Source organism: Vigna unguiculata, chromosome 7, assembly GCF_037176805.1.
Source record: "Vigna unguiculata cultivar grain cowpea cultivar isolate G323 ecotype 2 chromosome 7, ASM3717680v1, whole genome shotgun sequence".
Classification (NCBI taxonomy): Eukaryota; Viridiplantae; Streptophyta; class Magnoliopsida; order Fabales; family Fabaceae; genus Vigna; species Vigna unguiculata.
In genome coordinates, this window is record NC_140798.1 from 6,372,379 (window position 1) to 6,397,415 (window position 25,037).

The window sequence follows — 25,037 nt, forward strand, 5'->3', positions numbered from 1 at the left end:
CCTCTTTGGGTTGAATAAAATTTGATCACCTCGAGCCAAGTTAAATTTGACCCACCTTTGACTGAATCAAGTTGAACCCTTATTAGGCCAAGTCCAGTTATGTCTTGGTGGGGTCAAGTTGAGCTGGTTCCACCCTAGGTGAGTCAAGTCAAGCTCATGTTATGTCAAATCAAGTCATAGCTATGTCAGATTAAGTCATGTGGGGTCAACATTGAGTCTTGTAGAGTCAATCCTATGTGGGGCCAACATTAAGTCTTGTAAAGTCGATCTTATATGGGGTTAAGTCTAGTTAGGTCATATCAAGCTAGTGCAGCCAGACAATGCTGGGTTGAATCGAATCAAGTGCATGCCAAGCCTAGTTTAGGTAGACCATGTCAATCTAGGTTGAGACAAATTGATCAAAGTTAGACCGACATCAAACAATGTCGAGTCAAACAAAACCTAAGTTGATTTAGGTCAATCCAATTGACAAGTAAGATTAAACCCTAACTTTTTATCTAAGTTATATATACTACACATAAGTTTAAGAATTCATGGTATTTTAAAAATAATTAATAAGTTAATTAAAGTCTTATAACATGTCAAACATACTTTAATATTGATCTTAAACCATTTTATGTGTGGACTTTGAGAATTGAGACATTTTCAATCCAACCATTTACTGAACTAATAAAACACACTTGTTTTAAGAATGGTTGGATCAAATTGATAATTTTAATTCTAACACTAAAATTAATGTTAATATTAGAATTTGATTATTATATTTTGTTAAGTACTTAATGAGGTATAACTTCTTAGAACTCTTCTAGTTAGTCGTGAATGAACAAGAAAATTCATTTATGAATGATGACCTAATTAATATAAAGAAGAACAATTATAAGTTTATATTTTTCTTCCTTTAAAGGAAACATTAATATGAAGGCTTCTATTACTCATCTCTTAGATAAAAGATATGAGCAATTATCAAAAAATTATTTGTTGGAAGGGTTGTTATGATTAATATTATTAAAGATAAATAACAAGGTAGTGTAGTAATTAATCTTTATCTTTTATATGATTAACAATTTATTTTGATAAAAACTAATTTATGAGATATCTGAGGTTATGAGTGTCTCAAATGCATGAAAAGATACAACTTAGTCATTAAGATATTTTATTTAGCAGTATTTTGACAATTCTTAATCACTTTGTTAATTAAGAGTTAAGAGTTAACTAAGTACTAAATATAGAATTAGTTGAGCTAATCATGTTTTATTATTATACTTAGGATTCTAATTGTGAAGTGCGTTTTCTTACTCTTGATCATGAATATGTTCTACGGGTATTAGGTTAGAATACCATAACCCTAGAGGAGCTTTAATTTTCTCAAACATGACCTTAAATTATGATAACATTAAATTACAATAAAATATGAAAAACATTCCAAAAAATATGTCTTTAAAACTAGGAATGAACATTATGAGTTAGAGAGAAGAAAATGTTTTATAATTTTGATAATTTAAAAGGAAGGTCTATTTAATTTTTTTATAATTGTTATTAATTTAAATTATACTTACATTTTTAATATTAATAATTAATTTTAATAATTTAAATACATGTGAATATAAATTAAAAATAAATTTAATTATAAATTTTAAAATTAGACTTATTACTCATAAATTTAGTAGTCTATATACATTATTAAACTAGTATTTTTTTAAAAACTAATATAAAATCAGATAAAATTCATTATTATTATTGTTATTAATAGTGTTAGCATATGTTTAGATAAATATTTATTATTATTACTTTTATTTTACAATTATTTCAATAATACTAAAAAACTTAAATTAAATATTAATTTATATTATTTATAAATTTAAAGTATTTTCAAATATTAAAAATAATTCCCAATATTTTTAAGCATTTTTTTTTCATATTTTATTAAATCCTGAAAAACATATTAATAATCTTTTATATTATAAATAATCTATCAATTAAATATTTATAACTTATTTATTTATTTTTATATATTTATATCAAAGTTACTAACTATATAAAATATAAAAAAAGTAATCGAGTTCATTCTAGTAAATAAAGTTAGTGGAGTGCTATTTAGGTATTTTATTTCAGAAAAAAACAAATTCATTAGAAGCTGCTTCAAACCCCTTCTCTCTTCTTCTGCAGGAGCAGAGTTCAAGCATGGTTTTTTCTCTGTAACATCTCAAACTTCTTAATCTCTTTCACCATTTTCTCAATGTGTTCTCACAGGGCTCTTTCGAGATTCCTCACCTCTCTCCCTTTAAACAATGAACATCTTCAACTCGCTCATAACATAACCCAAAACCTTCTCAACTCCACCCATTTCAAACCTCACTCTGCGATCCCATGCATCGCACCTCACGTCACTTACTATGTCCTCTCTGACCCATCTCTTCCTCCTCGCTCATGCTTATCCTTCTTCAACTTCCTCACAGCACAAAACCCCCAAAAACCAGACCTCAAAGCTCACCTGATCCTCCTCTATAGGCTCTTTTCAGCCAAAAAATTTGCATCAATGAGACCCCTTTTGGATTCCCTTGTCACCAATGTGGAAATCAAACACCCTGTTCGTGGGTTTGTTTCTCTAGTTGATGAATGTGAATCTCAATTTGGAAGTGAAAGTGAAAGTGGGAGTGAGTCAAATTTTGTGGAGAAACTATGTGACATGTTGTTCAGGGTGTGTGCTGATAACAGGATGTTTAGAGAGGCAATTGAGGTGTTTGATTATGTAATGGCAAAGGGGTTGGTGATAGAGGGTAGGTCTTGCTTTGTGCTTTTGCTTGCTTTGAAGAGATGTAAAGAGGTGGAGTTCTGTGTGAGGTTCTTTCATCGGATGGTGGAGTGTGGCCGCGTTGATATTGGGGTTCAGTCTTTGACTCTTGTGGTTGATGTGTTGTGTAAAAGAGGAGATATCGAGAGGGGTAAGAAGTTGATGAAGGAGATGGCTGAGAGAGACATTGTGAAGCCGACGGTTTTTACTTATAATACATTGTTGAATGCTTGTGTTGTGAGGAAGGATAGAAAAGGGGTTGAGGAGATACTGGGGTTGATGGAGAGTGAGGGAGTGCTGCCTTGTTTGATTACGTATACTATTTTGATTGAGTGGTATGCGAGTTCCGGGAGAATTGGGGAGGCTGAGAAGGTGTTTGAGGAAATGCGTGAGAGGAACATGCAGATGGATGTTTATGTCTACACGTCGATGATAAGTTGGAATTGTAGGGCGGGAAATGTTAGAAGGGCGTCGGCTTTGTTTGATGAGATGATTTGGAAAGGCATTGTTCCGAATACTCATACTTTCGGGGCGATGATTAGCGGAATGTGCAAGGCGGGGCAAATGGAAGCTGCAGAAATCTTGTTGGAAGAGATGCAGATTAAGGGGGTTGATCTGAATGTGGTGATATTTAACATGATGATGGATGGTTATTGTAAAAGAGGGATGATGGATGAAGCTTTCAGGCTGCAAGTTATCATGGAAAGGAAAGGATTTGAAGCTGATGTGTTTACATACAGCACTCTTGCTAGTGGGCTATGTAAATTGCATAGGTATGAAGAAGCCAAGAGGACCCTAAATTTGATGGTGGAGAAAGGAGTGGCTCCGAACGTTGTGACTTGCACTACTTTAATTGAGATATATTGTAAGGAAGGAAATCTTGCAGAAGCTGAGAGGATCTTAAGGAATATGGATAAAGAGGGAATGGTGCCTAATATTGTTACATATAATACTCTAATAGATGCATATAGCAAGAAAGAAAAAATAAAGCAAGCTCATGTGTTGAAATCTGAAATGATAGGGAAGGGAATAGTGCCAGATGTATTTACATACACATCACTGATACATGGGGAATGTATAGTTAACAGGGTAGACGAGGCTCTGAAGCTTTTCAGTGAAATGTTGGTAAAGGGCATAAAAGGAAGCGTAAAGACATATACAACAATTATTTATGGTTTATCCAAGGAAGGGAGAGCAGATGAAGCTTTTGAGTTTTATGATGAGATGATGAGAATGGGTCTAGCACCTGATGATAGAGTTTTTGCTGCACTTGTTGGTAGTCTGCATAAAGTCAGTTCACATGTTCCCGCGAAACAAAATGAGTGGTGCACGGAAAATAGACTCTCCTGATGCCTCGAGCTGGCAAACTCTAGTTTGTCAATTTCACGTGTGGAGGTGGCTCATACATTATGATTTTGTTCTTGAAGCCCAAGCCAAACCCTGCATGAAAGAAAAAACATCTTCCACAACACAATACCAAATTAGAGCTTCTGGTACACTGTACAAATATTCTAGTGTTGGGTAATACATACAAACCTCCTTCCTTTATCTGTTGATGATTATACATACCCTATGTTGATGATTAGAAGTGGGAGTTGGTCAGATCTGTGCAAAGTAGTAACCAGAGTGGTCGTGATGAATTCCTTTCCTCTAATAAACAATCAGACGTTCGGCAGACTTTCAACTAAGTTATCATACACAGCTACACCCGAGTTATATTTGTCGACCATTCCCGGATCATCTCCTAACTTAAACAATCCTGATGAAACAATACAACTTGTGTTTGGAAAATGAAACTCATTTAATGCAAGAAGAATGTAAATCTTACAAAAATCCTCTGCATCTGTACAACAAAGTTCATAAACTTTGTGAACAATATCATCTAACCAACCAACAGGTCCAGGAAACATTTTTCTGGTGTTACATTCATTGTCTTCTTTAAAATTAATATTTTGACCAACTATGGCAGTCCTAAAGCTAAACAAACATCTAACAAAGTAAAACTTATTGTTTTATTTCTAATCTAAATCCCTCTCTCTTTTCATTCCATCTCGTACTCATAGAACAATGGGAGACATGTATTGATTTTTCCCCAGGTTCAAACACAAACTAAAAGTTGTTTTACTAAAAGTTGTTTTGCGATTCTTATGCTTCGTTGTCATTTTCTGGATCAAGATTAAGCTATATCTTCCCCACCAATTTGTTTAATCTTGATCCCATCATCATTACAAAACTGATAAATTTCTTTGTTTTGAGTATCATAGGCCTTCCAAATATCAAACCCACTTGAATGCAAAAATCCAACTGTGTAGAATATCCTCATCTCGTATTGATACGACATCCTATTATCCCACCTGAAATTATTTTATAATTTCAAGTGAGTAAAGAGAAGAAATGTACGAGTCATTATAACTTGTTTGTGAAATATACTGAAAGCATGTAGAGATAGTTGATTAGAATTTTAATTCTGTTTTCAGATTTAGCTGTAATTCTGCATTGATTCTATTAAGCGATAGCTCTGAGTAGTAGAAATTTTAGTTAGGTGTTGTTTTTAGAATTTAACCTTTTCTTTAGTTTTCGTTTACCACTAAAAACATGTCTAGATAGCTGCATTGCAATTTACTTTTCTGGTTTAGTACAAGTTTAGTTATTAGCTTAGTCTAGTGTGCTTTTCTTAGGTTTTTACAGTGAAATTTTGCAGTTCTTGATATTTGTAGGAGTTAGCCTAGTTTTTAGTTTTCTTTTACAATTTGAAACTTGCTTAGATAGTTCCATTATGGTTTCTGTTGTTGTTTTAGTGCAGAATTTGGATTTTAGTTAGCTTTAGTGCATTGTTTGTAAGTTCTTAATATTAGACTCTAGAGAATGTGTGGGTAAAACTGTGTGTTCTCCTCTTGGAGAATTCTCTTATATATATATATATTGAATACATACATATTTGCTGTCCATTAAAATATGTAAACGTCAAATATACAATTACTCCACAATATATCCTAATAAAAGAGAATAATATTTACAATACAAAATTAGCATAGATTTTGCTGGTTTTGATGACGAGATATTTGCCAATCCCGTTAACACTGTTGACACTTAATATATTGTTACATGATTCATTCATTCATTTTAAGCAGTTTGTACATGATAAATGAGTTTGCAAATCAGATTTGACAAATTATTCCCTTTGTGAGACTTGTGCCTATTTTTCATTTCTTGTGTGATTCATGCATGTAGGCTAGTGCCGCGAATTTGTGATGACTCTTTTTGCATTGATTGGTTGGATTCATACTTTTGAAACGACATAGGCCATTTTTGATGATTAACCACTAGCCAAATAAAGACTATCCTGCACATAAATCCATTCAACCTGACTTTGAGGTTGATATACCCTTTTATTGATAATTTTAGCTCAATACAAGCCATAGACCTAAAAAACAATGAATATACCCAATTCTTGAGAGGTGAGTTGTCTTAGGCTATGTTAGAGAGTGTGTGAAACTCAAGTATGGGGGAGGTTTGACTGGTTTGGTATTAATCATGAGCTGAAATCGTGGATTGAGGGAAGTGCAGCAAAAGCTGAATAATATGAAATGAATGTTCTGCTTTGAGAATGAAAAGAGAAAAGAAAAGAATGAAAATCAGAAAAACCAGAAAAAATGAATGAAAGAAAAGGATGATTGAAAGTGAAGGAATACTTGGTTTCGTTCTAAATTGCTGAACCTGCACTTGAGTTTCCATGTTTCACATATTCCATCTCATTTCTCTTGAATCATATCTGTTTTTATCTTTCTCTTTACCTCACCTACACCCCTAGTCACATTACAAGCTAAATTGAAGCCCTATGGATCTTGAGTATTCATCAAAATTTATTGGTGTAAATTAGAGGCTTCCGAAGCCTATGATAGTGCTAGTTTTACATGTGTGCTGAGAGGTTAAACACAAGCTGATATACTTGAGAGCACGAGTGCATTCAGTTTTCCTAGTGAGGTCATTTCTGGCTGCAAACTTGAATTGTTTTGGCTACTGTTTGATGATGATGATTGTAATTATATGCAATAGACTTGAACTTTGTTATCTTGGACAGGTTTTCTACTTTTGATCTTAGTTTTGGGCTGAATAGTAACATGATTTGTGCATTTCTGTGAATTCTGGCTAGTTAGCCTTTAGGTAAATTTTTTTTCTTTGATATTATAGATTTCTTTTATTGCCCAGGAGTGCAATGGTTCAAGTGTGGGGTTGTGATAACACTCAAAATGTTACATTTTTTTCCAAGCCATTTGCATACTCTTAGGGGTTTTTAGACTACTAATCCTTAGTTTTTAAGTCAGATTTAGTTTAGAGTAGAACAATACTAGTTTTTACTAATCTTCATTAGATTAGCTTCTGTTAGAATAGTTTTGGTGTTAATTTCTTAGATAGACGGATTCTATTAGTTAGCATAGGAGTAATCTAGTTAACATAACATTCCATTTATTTGTAGTTTTGATAGTGTAGATTTTAAATTGTAAATAGGTAGAATTTGAAAGTAATTTTCTAATATGAAAGTGTCTTTAGTGTTGACTTGGTGCTATGTTTACTTTGTGCAGCTTAATTGTGAATGAAATTGAATGTAGTTGCTGTCAAGTGAGATGTTCTTGTGAAGTACGTGGCTGCCAAAATTGGATGAAATGAGATGGTGCAGCTGCTGTGGAGAGATACCATGCTGAAATTAAAGTGCTGCTGTGAACCTGACTTGTTGCTGCCACGCTGGATTTAAAGCATGAGCTCCTTGTTAGAGCTGAACTGGATGTTGACTTGGACAATTGGCAGCTGGCATGTGAGGATCTCTAATAGACACAAGCTGACTCAGAATTAAAAGACAACTGGAAAGAACTGTGAGAAGGAGCTGGAACGTGACAATGGAATACACCAAAGCCTGATGCACTTACCATAAGTGTCTTAGACCGTTAATTAGGAAGTTACATATATAGGCTAGAATAGAAACTTAGAAAACACACTACGCTACAGAACTTTAGACACTTTTTTCATTTCTGAAATTTGACAGTTTTCATAGGTTAGGGGTTTTTCTCTCTGGAGTTCTTCATCTCCTAGACTACAAAGTGAGCATGGATGTGAAGGATCTTTGGAGTAGCTGAACCTGTTTTCAATTCCAGCTTTGACGTCTCTTATATTCTATTTTCAATTCAATACATTTTCACCGGTCAATTTCATCTCTTCTCTTCTTTTTCTATGTTTCTTCAATTTGGCCAAAGCTAAAATCCAAATTCATAAGAATAGCTCTTATTCTTGCATCAATACTAGTTTCTTTACTGGATTCACCCTAGAAACTAGAGAATGCACAGTCATTAAATTAGGATTAAGTGACTGCAATGTCAACCTTAATTCAAAGGAACAAGAACTTAAACTCTTTATTTTCTATTTCAGTTTTTTTATTTGAAAAATGTGTTCATATGTGTTTCTGTAATTCTTTGTTTTAATAATTTTTTTTTCAATTAAATCAGCATTAAACTTTCCAAATCAATATACGAATTTAAATCTAATATATATATATATATATATATATATATATATATATATATATATATATAAATAGATAAAAATTGATAATACAAGAATAATTAATAATGATTTAAATATATTTTAATCTATATAAATATTTTGGTCTTTACAAAATTATTTTGTAAACGACCCTTGTATTTTTTTTTCCTTACTTTATTTCTGAATAATCAACTGTAATTTCATTTTTTTTAATTTATTTTTAATCTTATTATTTTACTTTAGTCTTTAAACAATAATTACTTCAAAGGGATATTTTAGTCCTTATAAAACTATTTTTAATCCTACCATTACTTTTAAAGGGATTAAAAATGTATTACAAAAATTAAAACCAAATAACAACCACTAAACTAAAATAAATAACTCTTACAAATATTATTACCTTAGAAAATAATTTCACAGGTATTAAAATGAAAAAAAAGGTATATTATTATATTTAAACCATTAAAATAACCATGTACTAGCAGTTTCCTTAGTGTTGCCTTTGTGATTAAGACAGAGAAAGAAAAAGACAACATATGCAGTTCCAAAACTGGATTGCTCCCATAAGTACAAGGGATGTTTCTCTAATCCACACCAGTGTCTGATCAGGTTCTTTTGCTTTTGTTCTTGTGAGAGATCTTAAGATTGTGTTATGTTACTGTTTCTTCACAAAATTTCATCAGAGATGTTATTAGTGTGATATATACTGCGACAACGAAGTTTAGACTTTCTCTCCATGGTGTATTGCTGCACAACAAGCAGTGATGAGTTTGAGCCAAAACTAGTTGAAGCTAAAATGTCACCCATGACCCCAAGTTCAGGGCTGTCACACCATTCCAACAACCTTTGAAAAACTGTGTAATTCTTGCCACTCCCTTGTCCCAAAATGTACAAGTCACACCCTTTTTTGTCTATCTCATTGAGGATCAAAGGAGTCTCTTCACCAGTTTCTAACATCAGTTCCATCTCTGAGTATGCGATGGAGTCATTGTTGTGCAACCCTTTGTGCCTGAAGTGAAATATGTGTTCATCATCAAGCTCTTTCTGCATAACACTGTCCATCTCTGTAGATAACACTTCACTGGAATCATTTTGGAATACTTTTCCTTCTTCAACCTCAGTACCTGACACCAGAAGCCTAATCAAATGCAACTTTGTGGCTGAATGTGATGCCATTCTCCATGCGACCGACAAGGCTTCCCGATCATCAGGCCCCCCGATGAAGATCACAATGATGCTCATTGTTGCAGTAGACAATGATCTGAGTCCACGGTTAACAAGGATTCCCACAGAACAAGGTGGTGCCTGCAACACGTTCTTGTTAATGTCACAGAAAGCAGTGTTGGTTGTTACCAACTCTCCCGAGCTCAGTTGTTTGTGGAATGGGAGGAGAATAAGGTTTGCACGTTTCTCTTCTGTGACATTGTATATATCCTGATGGATTGTGTCATAGGTTGCAACAATGCTTGATGTGTCAAATCTCACAGCTTTGTATTCCTCCCCAAACTCGATCAATGCATTGCATATGGTCTCAAACTCTTCTTGTGATCCATACTGGCCTTCAGAGGAACTCGCTTGAACATTTGAGTTGTCGATTTGTGCCACAAGAAGGCCAGTGCCGCGTCTTGTGAGTTCCACAAGGTGAAGGACTGAGACATGTAAGGGGGAAGTTCTGGTGGCATTTGTGGCTTCAAGAACATAGATCATGCCAAGGGCTTGGTGGGAGTTGTGGACACAAGCTGCAACTCGAAGTTCTGCTTCACTCCACAATTTCTGCACAGTCCTTTGCTGGGTCTGCTTGAACCGAAGTTTCGGCTTGTAGATGGCATTGATAAAGGGAGATACCACCGTAGTCATGAATAGTACTGCAAGGATCATGATTGTGAAAGCATATGGGTCCAAAATCTGAAAGCACAAGAGATAGAACAGAGAAACACATCAAGTTTATTAACTGTGATCTTCAGAGATAATGGATTAAATTGCTGCATGCAAATTTCCAACCTGTTTGGTTTGTGAAAACATTTTAGTATATGAAAACACGAAACAAAGTGAAAAAATGTTGATGAACATAGGAACCAGAGATGTTTTCTCAATGTGAACAAGGTTTTAGGAACCAAACAAGAATTTGAAAGAGGAACATGATATGATAAGAGTTTGGTTGGAAAATAGTACACTTTTGTCCCAGGCAATGCTTATAAGAATCACTGCCATGATGCCCTTGGTGTTGAGGAGCAATCCAAGGCCAACTCCATCTCTTAAAGACATACCATAGTAGACACTGACCAACAAAGAGCTCAAAATTTTTGGGATGGCTAACAAGAACACCATGAAGAGAGGAAGCAACACTGTGTGGTTTTCAGACCAAATTGACTCCAGGTTTAGTCTAAAGCCAAAGCTGGCAAAGTAGACAGGAACGATAATTGCAGCGACAAAATCATCTAACATTTCCAACAACAAATCAGCAAACTTCCCACTGGGCAAAATTAGTCCATACACAAAGGCCCCAACAGTATGGTGTGCACCAAGCAAGTCTGTGATGTATGCGCAAACAAAAAGTCCCATCATCACATCCAACAAATTTGAGGAGTTCCATGACTCAGACCTCATTCTGTGTTCAACCACACGAGCCAGGATTGGACGCACCACGCAGAAGCAGAACACAATGAACAACAATGTGCAAATTACGGAGAGGAGTGGTTTTCCACCCTCGTGGGAATAGGGAATGAAGAGTGCGAACAAAACCCAGCCAAATGCATCAATTAGCATGGCTGCTGTTAAGGCATCTTTTCCAAGCCTTGTGTAGAGGATCTTGAGATCTGATAGGAGCCTTGCAAGGACGGGAAAACTAGTCACAGAAAGAATGGCACACCAAAACATATACCCTTTAACAGTGAGCGCAATGCTTGATCCACCTGCTAAGTCATGCTGCAGAGTAAGAAAACCAGCTCCAACCAATGTTGGAATCAGAATGCTCGCAACAGCAATGATTACAGCCTGCTTGCTTGATCTCAAGATGGTGTCACTGTTCATTTCCAACCCAGTAAGGAACACATAGTACATGATTCCAACATTTGCAAAGGTTTCAACAGTCATGATTCCTTCTGGTCGGTAAATCATTTGAAAAACTCCAGGGATTCTTCCCAAAAATGATGAACTCAAAAGCACACCACCCTGCATGTACAATATCAAGTTTATGTAACTGTAAGTGATTTATATTTGATACCAAAGTTTCATTTCCCTGAAACATGTAATCTAAAAGCTATATTTGGTATTCAAACATATGAACACGAACACTTACAAGCATCTGGGCAACCGTAAGAGGTAGGTGGAATTGCTTGAGGATGTGGTGAAAAAAACTAGAGGCAAGGACGTTGTAGGCAATTTGAATAGACAGAAGAGGAACACGTTCTGAAATGACATTATCACTCCTCCAGATTTTGTTGTTAAGATCAAATGTTGTATTGTAACATGCAAGTTCTGGGATGTAGTTCTGAGTAACGTTCCCTTCACTTGTCATCTCAATCTTCTTCTATGAGTCCTTAATTAAATTTCTGGGATTGAATATTTTTGTTTTTGCATTGCATCCTTATTTAAACAAAACCATGTAGCGGAAGAACATGCAAGTTATGGCCACGACATTTTAAGTTGGCACAGTTCAAATTGCCTTTTTGTTGTTTGTGTGTTAGAACAAATTACCACATTTCTATTTCGGTCTAGGTAATAAATAATATTTTAATTAATTGTTAAATTGATATTTTATACATTAAATAAAATTAAGATCATCATTATACAAATAATTGTAAATACTTTCTACAAGTAGTGAATACTATAAATAAAACCATATAAATTAAGTGAAATTAGTCATGATTGGTTTTTCTTATGAGAAAAATATTTATTATAAATAAAATAGGTTGTATATTATTAAGAGAGAAAGTTGGTGTTTAAAAATATTTTAAAAATGCTAATAGATTTTTGATAAACTATTTTCAAATAAGTCTAATCAAAATATTTGAGATTAAAAAAACTAAAGCAAAAAAAAAAATGTAAGATTGAAATATATGATATGATGACTAGATGCAAAAGCATCTGTTCTGCCACTTTTTTTAGTTTAAAGTATTCTCAAATCTTGTTGCAATGCAACACCAGATGCAAAGGGATGATAAATAAACTTATTGTCGTAAGTATGATGCAAAAATCTTGCATTGACTAAATGTATCATAGATATGAATAATACATGTCCTAATACTTAATCTTATTTTTATTTCGTACTCGTTTAAATTATCAGAATACCTATAATTTGTCAAGTAACATAAAAAAATTTGGAAAATGATTCTTTAACAAAGTAAAGTTACAAACTTTTTGACAAAGTGACGTGGCATGTATTAAAATATTTTTTTTAGTTAAAAATTGTAAACCGCACGTGTGAGAGAGTGAATGAAGAATAGGCAGTGGGTTCAAAAAAAAGATTGCATTTGAGAGAGCTGCTCCCCCGCGCTTCTGATTTCATTTTTCCACTCTCTTAAACCTCTTCTTCCTCAGTGATACACCACCATTCTCCTCCAAATTTCCATCGCTCAAAATTTTCGTTGTATTTACCGAAACCCATTAACGTTGCACATAGAATCCCACCTACACGAAACCATTTCGTCCCGACGGTGGTAGACGAAATCGCAGCGGAACGTTGCCGACGGTGAGACGAAATCGCAGCGGAGCATCGAAGTTACAGGTTACCATTTTCGATTATAAATCAATTTGGGGGCTAGGGTTTTGATTGGAATCATGGATTCTTGGAGTGGAATGTATTTTTGGGGTTTAGGGTTTTCATCCGAAACTGCCGGTGGTGAGACGAAAATTGGGGTGGGGGTGTTTACGGAGCTGCTCCCCCGCGGTTCTACAAACCATTTGAAATCAAATAGGGGATTCAGAAAGAACAAAAAATTTTTTTCATTTTTATAATATGGAATTGGTGTTTTAGAATATGGCTAAGACCTGAAATTTTATTCTGCATATTTAGTATCTAATTGTGCGTCTGACATATTATTGCTTCTAAAATAATCTAGCCGCGAAAAAGAAAAGGACAGGAGTTTTATTTAAAGCTAAACCCACTTGTTAATATTGGACAGTGTGTTACATGCAATAGAAGAACGAGGGCGTTTTTTGTCAGTTTGCAGCAAGAGGCACACAGTGTATTTGACTAGGATTAGAACAAATTGATGTTTTCAAAATATTATTTTGGTGCTGCATTGTTGTTGGGTTTGAAAAGAATAGTTTGATTAACACTACTAGTACTTGGTTATATATCCTTAGTTAACTACATGTGGTTTGAAAGCAATCAAATCAGGAAACCAAAATTACTAATAAGAACTGAAATCCGAAAATTAAGATTTGGAGTATAAATTAGTGATAAAACAGGGAATTTTTGGAAGGAAGTTGTTTATGGCGTAGTTGGGTTGGCATGGTGGAATCAGATGCCTTGATTATGAATTGGTGAAGAGACAATGATGAAAACTCCATGTGGGCCCAACTGCCAAGAAGGCTTATTTATATTTTCATTGTCTTCCTCTTCATTTTATTCCAAACACCACCTCAATAACCTAACTGTGATCAATACCACAGTTTCCTCATAGCTTCAACCAAAACAGTGCCAATTCCTCATAGGCGGCAATACTGAGGTGACATGTGTGCCTGTGTCTATGCGTAATGTATGGATCTAAGCTTTCATCTGTTTTTTTCTTTTCTCTTTTGTGTTTACAATAGAGTCAAGTGTTGATTATTAATGCAATAGTACCATAATTTAGTATTATTACTATACCAATATTATTAATTTATTTTACTAAATTGTTATTATTACTGTCAGAATAGTGTTATAATTTATATTTATATTGGGCATTTTTTGGTGTGGAGAAAGATTCTGTGTTTGAGAGTTGAGAGAGAGCAAGAAGAATAATGGAGGTTAAGGAGATGGAGGAGAGAAGCAAGAGGGTAAAAGGGGTTTAGTGTTAGTATAATTAATTTTCAAATTATTTAAGACATTAATTTTTACTTAATTTATATATAATTTTGACTCACTTGTTTAAGACATTAATTTTGACTTAGTTTATATAAAAGAACTTGATAGGAAGATACAAGATTGGAGAATAATTGTAGCATCATAAATTACATCATGGGCAACGAAATTACATGTGTTTTATTAATAAATTACACAGTAATGCATGTGTTTTATTCATAAATTTGGTTCAGCATGTGGTTCCACATTTGAAAGTTGTCTGAAATAATTTTTGTGGGTTGTTGTTATTGATACAGGTACAATTTCGGTTCATTCATCATGAGTTCAGAAGAATTTAAGTAGGTGTGCACATTTCTTTGTTACGTCGCAATGGTTAAGAGAAAGCTGCCAAACCAGGATGAAAAGAAGGTAAGTTTGATATTGTTACTACATTTTTGTTAATAGATATTTCAATTCAAAATAATTTTTTGATCTATTAAATGTTTCTTAATAGATTCGGGTTCGTGATTTTGTTAAAACACAATATATTGTTCACCTGAACTGTGTACTAAGAGATATACATCGTTCAAAGGTAGAAGGTACACCTTTCAAATGGTGTTTACAAATGGATAGGCCTCTGAATATCTCAAAACCTCTGCTGATGGAGATGCTAAGGAGATGGGTTCCAGAATTTAAAGGTTTTCGTGTAATGCAACACGTAGTCCCACTTAGATGTGTTGATGTTTGCATATGCTTAGGATTGACTATAGTAGGTGACGAAGTTCAATTTGATGACGAAATATGTGGGGTAGTTGGATCATTGTTTGATGGTGAGGCCGTAACAATTAATACTATAACTAAGAAGATCAAATCCATGGTAAGTAGCAATGAGGTGGATGATGTGGATGGTGTTTGTCGGTTATATAGTTTGATGTGTTTTGTTGTTTTATATTTCCCCACTACCTCTAGTAGAATTAGAGCATTACCTTTCAAATTGCTGGATAACATTGCATCACTTAGCAACTATAATTGGGGTGGTGCCGTTTACACTTTCCTGATTAATGCCTTAAGTCGGTCATATGAGGTTTATGTGCAACAACAAAATAAGCATGCCATTAGCATAGTTGGAGCAGTTCCAGTGATGCAGGTAATAGTTTAAATGTATGTTTTTTATACCCGTTTCAAAGTTGTCATTAGTACGCTGAAATTCATGGTGCTTTGATTTTGCAGCTTTGGGCTGTGGAACATCTTTCCTTATGTCCTATTGAACGGGTTTGTAGTTTCCCCAGAATTTTGGAATGGCCAACTTTGACCATAAGGACAGGGAACATTGAGTTTGCATTTCAAAATAATCAGGTTTTTAATGTCCATATTCAATTATAGTGGTTTATAGTGTTGTTAAGTATGTTGTCATTGGCTTTAATCATACTTGGGTAATGTATTCATTTGTAGATTGTTTGGGAATGGTCTATAACTGAAGAACACAAAACAAATGCCATTTTGAGGAGTGCGTTGAATCTCCGTGAAGGAGGAGTGGTGGATGAAGAAGTTGATGATGTTCAATGTAATCCTAAATCTCCCATTCTGCAACAAAAAAATTGGAAATTAATAACAGACGCATTGATGAGTTGGAGGCAGAACTTAAAAAATTGCGTGAAGATTTGAATAACTATAAAAAATCTCATCCTTCCCCTTGTAAAGTTAGTCCACATCAAGCCGAAGACAACCATTGTGAACCGAATGTTGAGGAAAGGCGTGACCTAGCAATTGTTCCAAGCAATGAATTAGAAAAGGTTTTGCTGGATGTGGATAGGAAATTGTTGTACACAAGTGTGACGTCCCAACGAAATAGGTACAACGCTTGGTCTTTTATTCAACTTTTTAAGTATTTCGAATCATAATTACTTAAATGTTGTGTTCCTCTTATTAAATTTTAGCTTCAACATTGTGGAAATAAATGGACAATTGTTGCGCACAGAGGAGTGTCGTGGGTTAGGACCTCGGGGCAAGGTTGATAATATGGTACGAAAATTACTTCAATATATTTGGTTATCTGTTTATTATTTGTGTTTCTTCATTTGACTTTGAGTATTGAATTTTAATTAGAATTTGGTGTTCTTGTAGGCTATGTTGTTTGCTGTAAACACTTTCATGTACATTGAAAAAAGGATGTATGGTTCTGTTAAAAGAGTTGTTTTCAGTCCACATTACATGGTATAACTTTTGGTCGAGGTACTCATTATATTTCAATTGTGTTGTCTAATTTATGCTTAATTTATAATGTCCCTTTTCTTTGATAGCAGACCATGCTTATTGAAAATTCTAAATTGACAAAGAAAAATAGACGTGTGTGGACTGTAAATGACTATAGAAATTTCATATACACACGATTGATTTCAGTGGAAGAAATTTTGAGAGCTGACTTTGTAAGTTCTTTATGATGTTTGAGAACATAACATTAAGGAACATGGTGAAGGTAATAGAAATGTATATAAAATAAGTCATATCTTATTATGTACTAAATAAATTTACTAACATAATTTTTAATACATCGATAGGTATTCAAGTTTGACATATGCCCCCCAACTGAGGATCTAGTTAACGCATCTGTTACCCTACTACGCAACAGGCATGGAGAAGAAGTGAACATCGAAGAGATCTTGAAAAAACTAAAACCTCCATTACATGAAGCACCTTCAACTGATCTTGCCCAAACATCTAATGCAACATCATCGAATGATGACAATTAATAACTTATGTTTGTTTTCATGTCTGAATGCTTTGACGTAGTTCCATGTTTGTTTAATGTTTAAATGTTGACGATTTCAACTTTTAATTAAGTCGCAAACACTAAGTAATTATATGGCAAACGCAGTTAGTCTTATTGAACAACATGTTTTCGTTATTTCCGTGCAGTATTAGGTCTATGCATGTTGTGGCTGTAAATATGGGAATGACATAAAGTTGAAAAAGAATTTGGTTTGACTAAGGCTGCAACTTTAAATGGCAATCACTAACTACCTATATGGCGAACACTTTAAAGATTTTTGCACAAGAAGGTTTCACGGACATGTGGCAACTTCGTTTGCATTTTCTTTTGACTAAAATGTAGTAATAAAAAATGAGTACAAATTTGTTGGTGTGACCTGTATAAGTGGAAAGCACATCAAGATCCAAACTAATTTGGTTTCATAAAGGATGCAACTTTAAATGGCAATCATGAACTACCTAAATGGCAAACGCACTTAGATGTTTTGCACAACTGCTTTTCACCGACAGGTGGGAACTTTATTTGCCATTATTTTCACCAATCTATTTATTAAAAAGTAATTACAACTAATTTTGTGTAACCAAAATATGGGGCGCACATAAACTTCAAAAATAATTTGGTTTGACTAAGACTGCAACTTTAAATGGCAATCACTAACTACCTATATGGCCAACACTTTAAACATTTTTGCACAAGAAGGTTTCACGGACATGTGGCAACTTCGTTTGCATTTTCTTTTGACTAAAATGTAGTAATAAAAAATGAGTACAAATTTGTTGGTGTGACCTGTATAAGTGGAAAGCACATCAAGATCCAAAGTAATTTGGTTTCATAAAGGATGCAACTTTAAATGGCAATCATGAACTACCTAAATGGCAAACGCACTTAGATATTTTGCACAACTGCTTTTCACCGACAGGTGGGAACTTTATGTGCCATTATTTTCACCAATCTATTTATTAAAAAGTAATTACAACTAATTTTGTGTAACAAAAATATGGGGCGCACATAAACTTCAAAAATAATTTGGTAAGACTAAGACTGCAACTTTAAATGGCAATCACTAACTACCTATATGGCCAACACTTTAAAGATTTTTGCACAAGAAGGTTTCACGGACATGTGGCAACTTCGTTTGCATTTTCTTTTGACTAAACTGTAGTAATAAAAAATGAGTACAAATTTGTTGGTGTGACCTGTATAAGTGGAAAGCACATCAAGATCCAAAGTAATTTGGTTTCATAAAGGATGCAACTTTAAATGGCAATCATGAACTACCTAAATGGCAAACGCACTTAGATGTTTTGCACAACTGCTTTTCACCGACAGGTGGGAACTTTATGTGCCATTATTTTCACCAATCTATTTATTAAAAAGTAATTACAACTAATTTTGTGTAACCAAAATATGGGGCGCACATAAACTTCAAAAATAATTTGGTAAGACTAAGACTGCAACTTTAAATGGCAATCACTAACTACCTATATGGCCAACACTTTAAAGATTTTTGCACAAGAAGGTTTCACGGACATGTGGCAACTTCGTTTGCATTTTCTTTTGACTAAATTGTAGTAATAAAAAATGAGTACAAATTTGTTGGTGTGACCTGTATAAGTGGAAAGCACATCAAGATCCAAAGTAATTTGGTTTCATAAAGGATGCAACTTTAAATGACAATCATGAACTACCTAAATGGCAAACGCACTTAGATGTTTTGCACAACTGCTTTTCACCGACAGGTGGGAACTTTATTTGCCATTATTTTCACCAATCTATTTATTAAAAAGTAATTACAACTAATTTTGTGTAACCAAAATATGGGGCGCACATAAACTTCAAAAATAATTTGGTTTGACTAAGACTGCAACTTTAAATGGCAATCACTAACTACCTATATGGCGAACACTTTAAAGATTTTTGCACAAGAAGGTTTCACGGACATGTGGCAACTTCGTTTGCATTTTCTTTTGACTAAACTGTAGTAATAAAAAATGAGTACAAATTTGTTGGTGTGACCTGTATAAGTGGAAAGCACATCAAGATCCAAAGTAATTTGGTTTCATAAAGGATGCAACTTTAAATGGCAATCATGAACTACCTAAATGGCAAACGCACTTAGATGTTTTGCACAACTGCTTTTCACCGACAGGTGGGAACTTTATTTGCCATTATTTTCACCAATCTATTTATTAAAAAGTAATTACAACTAATTTTGTGTAACCAAAATATGGGGCGCACATAAACTTCAAAAATAATTTGGTTTGACTAAGACTGCAACTTTAAATGGCAATCACTAACTACCTATATGGCGAACACTTTAAAGATTTTTGCACAAGAAGGTTTCACGGACATGTGGCAACTTCGTTTGCATTTTCTTTTGACTAAAATGTAGTAATAAAAAATGAGTACAAATTTGTTGGTGTGACCTGTATAAGTGGAAAGCACATCAAGATCCAAAGTAATTTGGTTTCATAAAGGATGCAACTTTAAATGGCAATCATGAACTACCTAAATGGCAAACGCACTTAGATATTTTGCACAACTGCTTTTCACCGACAGGTGGGAACTTTATGTGCCATTATTTTCACCAATCTATTTATTAAAAAGTAATTACAACTAATTTTGTGTAACCAAAATATGGGGCGCACATAAACTTCAAAAATAATTTGGTAAGACTAAGACTGCAACTTTAAATGGCAATCACTAACTACCTATATGGCGAACACTTTAAAGATTTTTGCACAAGAAGGTTTCACGGACATGTGGCAACTTCGTTTGCATTTTCTTTTGACTAAACTGTAGTAATAAAAAATGACTACAAATTTGTTGGTGTGACCTGTATAAGTGGAAAGCACATCAAGATCCAAAGTAATTTGGTTTCATAAAGGATGCAACTTTAAATGGCAATCATGAACTACCTAAATGGCAAACGCACTTAGATGTTTTGCACATCTGCTTTTCACCGACAGGTGGGAACTTTATTTGCCATTATTTTCACCAATCTATTTATTAAAAAGTAATTACAACTAATTTTGTGTAACCAAAATATGGGGCGCACATAAACTTCAAAAATAATTTGGTTTGACTAAGACTGCAACTTTAAATGGCAATCACTAACTACCTATATGGCCAACACTTTAAACATTTTTGCACAAGAAGGTTTCACGGACATGTGGCAACTTCGTTTGCATTTTCTTTTGACTAAAATGTAGTAATAAAAAATGAGTACAAATTTGTTGGTGTGACCTGTATAAGTGGAAAGCACATCAAGATCCAAAGTAATTTGGTTTCATAAAGGATGCAACTTTAAATGGCAATCATGAACTACCTAAATGGCAAACGCACTTAGATATTTTGCACAACTGCTTTTCACCGACAGGTGGGAACTTTATGTGCCATTATTTTCACCAATCTATTTATTAAAAAGTAATTACAACTAATTTTGTGTAACCAAAATATGGGGCGCACATAAACTTCAAAAATAATTTGGTAAGACTAAGACTGCAACTTTAAATGGCAATCACTAACTACCTATATGGCCAACACTTTAAAGATTTTTGCACAAGAAGGTTTCACGGACATGTGGCAACTTCGTTTGCATTTTCTTTTGACTAAACTGTAGTAATAAAAAATGAGTACAAATTTGTTGGTGTGACCTGTATAAGTGGAAAGCACATCAAGATCCAAAGTAATTTGGTTTCATAAAGGATGCAACTTTAAATGGCAATCATGAACTACCTAAATGGCAAACGCACTTAGATGTTTTGCACATCTGCTTTTCACCGACAGGTGGGAACTTTATTTGCCATTATTTTCACCAATCTATTTATTAAAAAGTAATTACAACTAATTTTGTGTAACCAAAATATGGGGCGCACATAAACTTCAAAAATAATTTGGTTTGACTAAGACTGCAACTTTAAATGGCAATCACTAACTACCTATATGGCCAACACTTTAAACATTTTTGCACAAGAAGGTTTCACGGACATGTGGCAACTTCGTTTGCATTTTCTTTTGACTAAAATGTAGTAATAAAAAATGAGTACAAATTTGTTGGTGTGACCTGTATAAGTGGAAAGCACATCAAGATCCAAAGTAATTTGGTTTCATAAAGGATGCAACTTTAAATGGCAATCATGAACTACCTAAATGGCAAACGCACTTAGATATTTTGCACAACTGCTTTTCACCGACAGGTGGGAACTTTATGTGCCATTATTTTCACCAATCTATTTATTAAAAAGTAATTACAACTAATTTTGTGTAACCAAAATATGGGGCGCACATAAACTTCAAAAATAATTTGGTAAGACTAAGACTGCAACTTTAAATGGCAATCACTAACTACCTATATGGCCAACACTTTAAAGATTTTTGCACAAGAAGGTTTCACGGACATGTGGCAACTTCGTTTGCATTTTCTTTTGACTAAACTGTAGTAATAAAAAATGAGTACAAATTTGTTGGTGTGACCTGTATAAGTGGAAAGCACATCAAGATCCAAAGTAATTTGGTTTCATAAAGGATGCAACTTTAAATGGCAATCATGAACTACCTAAATGGCAAACGCACTTAGATGTGTTGCACAACTGCTTTTCACCGACAGGTGGGAACTTTATTTGCCATTATTTTCACCAATCTATTTATTAAAAAGTAATTACAACTAATTTTGTGTAACCAAAATATGGGGCGCACATAAACTTCAAAAATAATTTGGTTTGACTAAGACTGCAACTTTAAATGGCAATCACTAACTACCTATATGGCCAACACTTTAAACATTTTTGCACAAGAAGGTTTCACGGACATGTGGCAACTTCGTTTGTATTTTCTTTTGACTAAAATGTAGTAATAAAAAATCAGTACAACTTTGTTGGTGTGACCTCTATAAATGGAAAGCACATCAAGATCCAAAGTAATTTGGTTTCATAAAGGATGCAACTTTAAATGGCAATCATGAACTACCTAAATGGCAAACGCACTTAGATGTTTTGCACAACTGCTTTTCACCGACAGGTGGGAACTTTTTTTGCCATTATTTTCACCAATCTATTTATTAAAAAATAATTACAACTAATTTTGTGTAACCAAAATATGGGACGCACATAAACTTCAAAAATAATTTGCGAAGACTAAGGCTGCAACTTTAAATGGCAATGACAAAGTACTTAAATGGCAAATGCAGTAAAGGGTTTTGTACAAATTGTCCTCAGGTGCCCATTTCAATTGGAACAAAATTTAACCAGGGATACATGTCTAACTTTCTTTTCCAAATATTAGTGCATCATTTATGTGGCTGGGTATGTCCTTCACACATTTTGGAAAAAAGAAATTCAAATTTCAGTTGGAGATTACAGTGGTAGACATTGACAACTTAAATGGCAAATGAAGTTATTGTTTTTGGACTAATATAAATGTACTTATTTGTGACACATAAAACCTCATAAATGACACTAATTTGGTCAATACAAAGTATATATCTTATACATAGTAAGTAGTTGAACATAATATTGTAGCATAAGCTCTAACTGATGTCCCATACACAAAGTATATATCTTATACATAGTAAGTAGTTGAACATAATATTGTAGCAGAAGCTCTAACTGATGTCCCATAACAAGGTCTTGCAATGTCATAATAACATAAATACATCAACTATTTTGTCCACAAATTTGAAAAAAACAAGTACACACATCTATTTACGAAATTTTCGTCTCTGATATGTGGCAAATGGAGTTCGAATTCTTGCACTCTTCAAACGTAATCGTGGTTGATGCTTCATTCGATCATACATATTGCTTTCTTCACATTCATTTGTGTCTTCATTATCAAACTCTGTTGGTTTTTGAACTTCCTCATCATGGTCCATATCTTTACCAAAAACGGAATAACTGTGTTGACCACTGCAACAACCGTTGACATCCGCAACACCATCGCCACTTATGTCATCAAAATACTCATGACTTTCATTGGAACGGCCTCCACATCCCTCATTAAATTCACCTGTCCTATCAGCAATATGCCTTTTCAATTCCTTCAATTGAGCTTCTAGTTCATCAATGAGCTGTTCTTGTTGATCTACCGCAAGTTCTAACCCATCGTTGTTTGTCACGTCTGCCTTCTTAGCAAAACCAAGACCAAAGGCTTCAAAAGCTTCTCTAACAATTAGATAACCAAACTCTTTTGGTGAGGCAACTACATCAAAAACAACCTGCATACCATTCCAAAATCAAGCAAAAAATCAATGCATGTAATAAATAAACCATGTAATAATTACAAAAACATAAATAACTGAATTGAAAATTACCAAATTCTTATTGAAACTTCGACTGATGACAAAATCACCCACTTTCACATTCATCCAATGCAAAATACGTGGGAATTTGGTTGACAAACATCGACCTTTTTGGGACCACATAAGCAGATGGTCATAAGCCCATAACTACAAAACATGTGAATGAAGAAGATTTGTCGATCAACAACCAATATTACAACATCATTCAACTAAAGTAAACACTAAATAAAATATTCATACCTGTAGCAAATATACACATCCATCTACATGAAAGTGTCTTTTAGTTCCACCACTCTTAAACAAGAAAGAAGCACGACATATGCTCCCAACCAAGTATTCATACACAACAACACCCCAATTCAAATTTCCAAGACCTTCAATATCATCTACCAGCTTAAACAGAATTGGGAAAACCCTACCAATACGATTTGGCAACAAAAATTCACAAATGCCCAACAATATATAAACTCTAGAAAACTCAACTACAGAAATTTCTTTCCTATTTCGCATTAGGAAGTCATACAACGTGCTTAAGTCGACGTTCTTACTTTGAAACATTTTCCTACAATTACTCTCCACTTCGATTTCGTTTAAATTGAATTTTGGACCAACCACCCTAAGACCAAGACCTACACAAACATCCAATAAAGAAAATCGAACTGATTGGGATCTAATTTGAAAACATCCACTCTTTTCATCCCATCTAGAACATAATTTACTAAGAAGGTTTCTAGACAATTTCGTAGGCTCCTTCAACATTGTTAACCATCCGAAACATGTCCCTTCAATAAATAATTTTTGCTCTGCTGTTAACTGGTTGTTAATACATGCAAGATATTTTGTTCCACAAGAATGCCTCAAATGTATCTGCAAAGAAAATTAAACAGCTACACTAATGGGACTTATTAAAATGTCAAATACAAATCAAATGTATGGTAACGCTATTCATACCTTATTCTCAATGGAGTCATTACCTTGTTGCATATCCATACTTAGTAGAGTTATCAACAAATACTCACCAACGCCCTAAAACCTAAAAATGACCACACAGAAAACCAATCATAAAAACCAATAAAACACATCACCAAAACGGATAAAACACACAACACCACATGATCAAATAAAGTAATCAAACTAATAAAACAAGGAACAAAGTATTAAACAACAAACTGTAACTGTTTATGTGGCAAACACATTGCAACTTTTAGAATTCAAATAATATAAAAAATACGAAAAATTTTAACCAAATTATTAGCACAATAGAATGTGCTTCGAAATAGAGTTCCAATCTAAATTCTTAAATGGTGTTAACTAGGATCATGTTATTCACCACACTAGTAGCAAAGTGATACAAAATCTCCAAGGGGAGTTTTCAAAAGATCCAATATTCTTACAGAATCATAACTACAGAGTTTAATCTCATTTTTTGTCATAAAACATATGTAGCATATATGATTCGGCTAAAAGTTTGATTCATAGGTTCATTCAACAAAATACTATGAAATCAATTACTAACATACAAAGTAACATGAGTTGAGAATAAAAAGAAACAACGTCACAATGTAAAGATATAATAAGAACTGTAACCAAATCAAAATGAAAAGATGAAGAGTATGACAAATGGATAATACATCACGTAAACATGGACTAAAGTATT

The 25,037-nt window shown here is 33.9% G+C and overlaps 2 protein-coding genes and 1 pseudogene across 9 annotated transcripts; 2 read left to right on the plus strand and 1 right to left on the minus strand.

The window, feature by feature from the left end:
- The first annotated feature begins 2,125 nt into the window (after positions 1–2,125).
- LOC114189749 (uncharacterized) lies at positions 2,126–7,993 on the plus strand. The gene is made up of 2 exons (XM_028078420.2): positions 2,126–4,312; positions 7,375–7,993. The coding sequence occupies exon 1, from the start codon at positions 2,237–2,239 to the stop codon at positions 4,139–4,141; it is 1,905 nt and encodes a 634-aa protein (XP_027934221.2). The 5' UTR covers positions 2,126–2,236; the 3' UTR covers positions 4,142–4,312; positions 7,375–7,993.
- A 772-nt stretch (positions 7,994–8,765) lies between these two features.
- On the minus strand, positions 8,766–11,843 carry LOC114192718 (cation/H(+) antiporter 15 pseudogene; annotated as a pseudogene).
- Positions 11,844–12,772: 929 nt separating this feature from the next.
- Positions 12,773–17,227, plus strand: LOC146884574 (uncharacterized). 8 transcript variants are annotated; one of them, XM_085675774.1, is made up of 8 exons: positions 12,773–13,052; positions 14,630–14,741; positions 14,827–15,459; positions 15,543–15,668; positions 15,765–16,164; positions 16,250–16,334; positions 16,437–16,788; positions 16,871–17,227. In XM_085675774.1, the coding sequence occupies exons 2-5, from the start codon at positions 14,703–14,705 to the stop codon at positions 15,975–15,977; spliced, it is 1,011 nt and encodes a 336-aa protein (XP_085531900.1). In that variant the 5' UTR covers positions 12,773–13,052; positions 14,630–14,702; the 3' UTR covers positions 15,978–16,164; positions 16,250–16,334; positions 16,437–16,788; positions 16,871–17,227. The 8 variants fall into 8 exon arrangements, with proteins under 8 accessions (XP_085531900.1, XP_085531899.1, XP_085531901.1 ...); XM_085675773.1 differs by having other exon boundaries at positions 16,437–16,544; XM_085675775.1 differs by having other exon boundaries at positions 16,437–16,526; positions 16,616–17,227.
- The last annotated feature ends 7,810 nt before the right edge of the window (positions 17,228–25,037 follow it).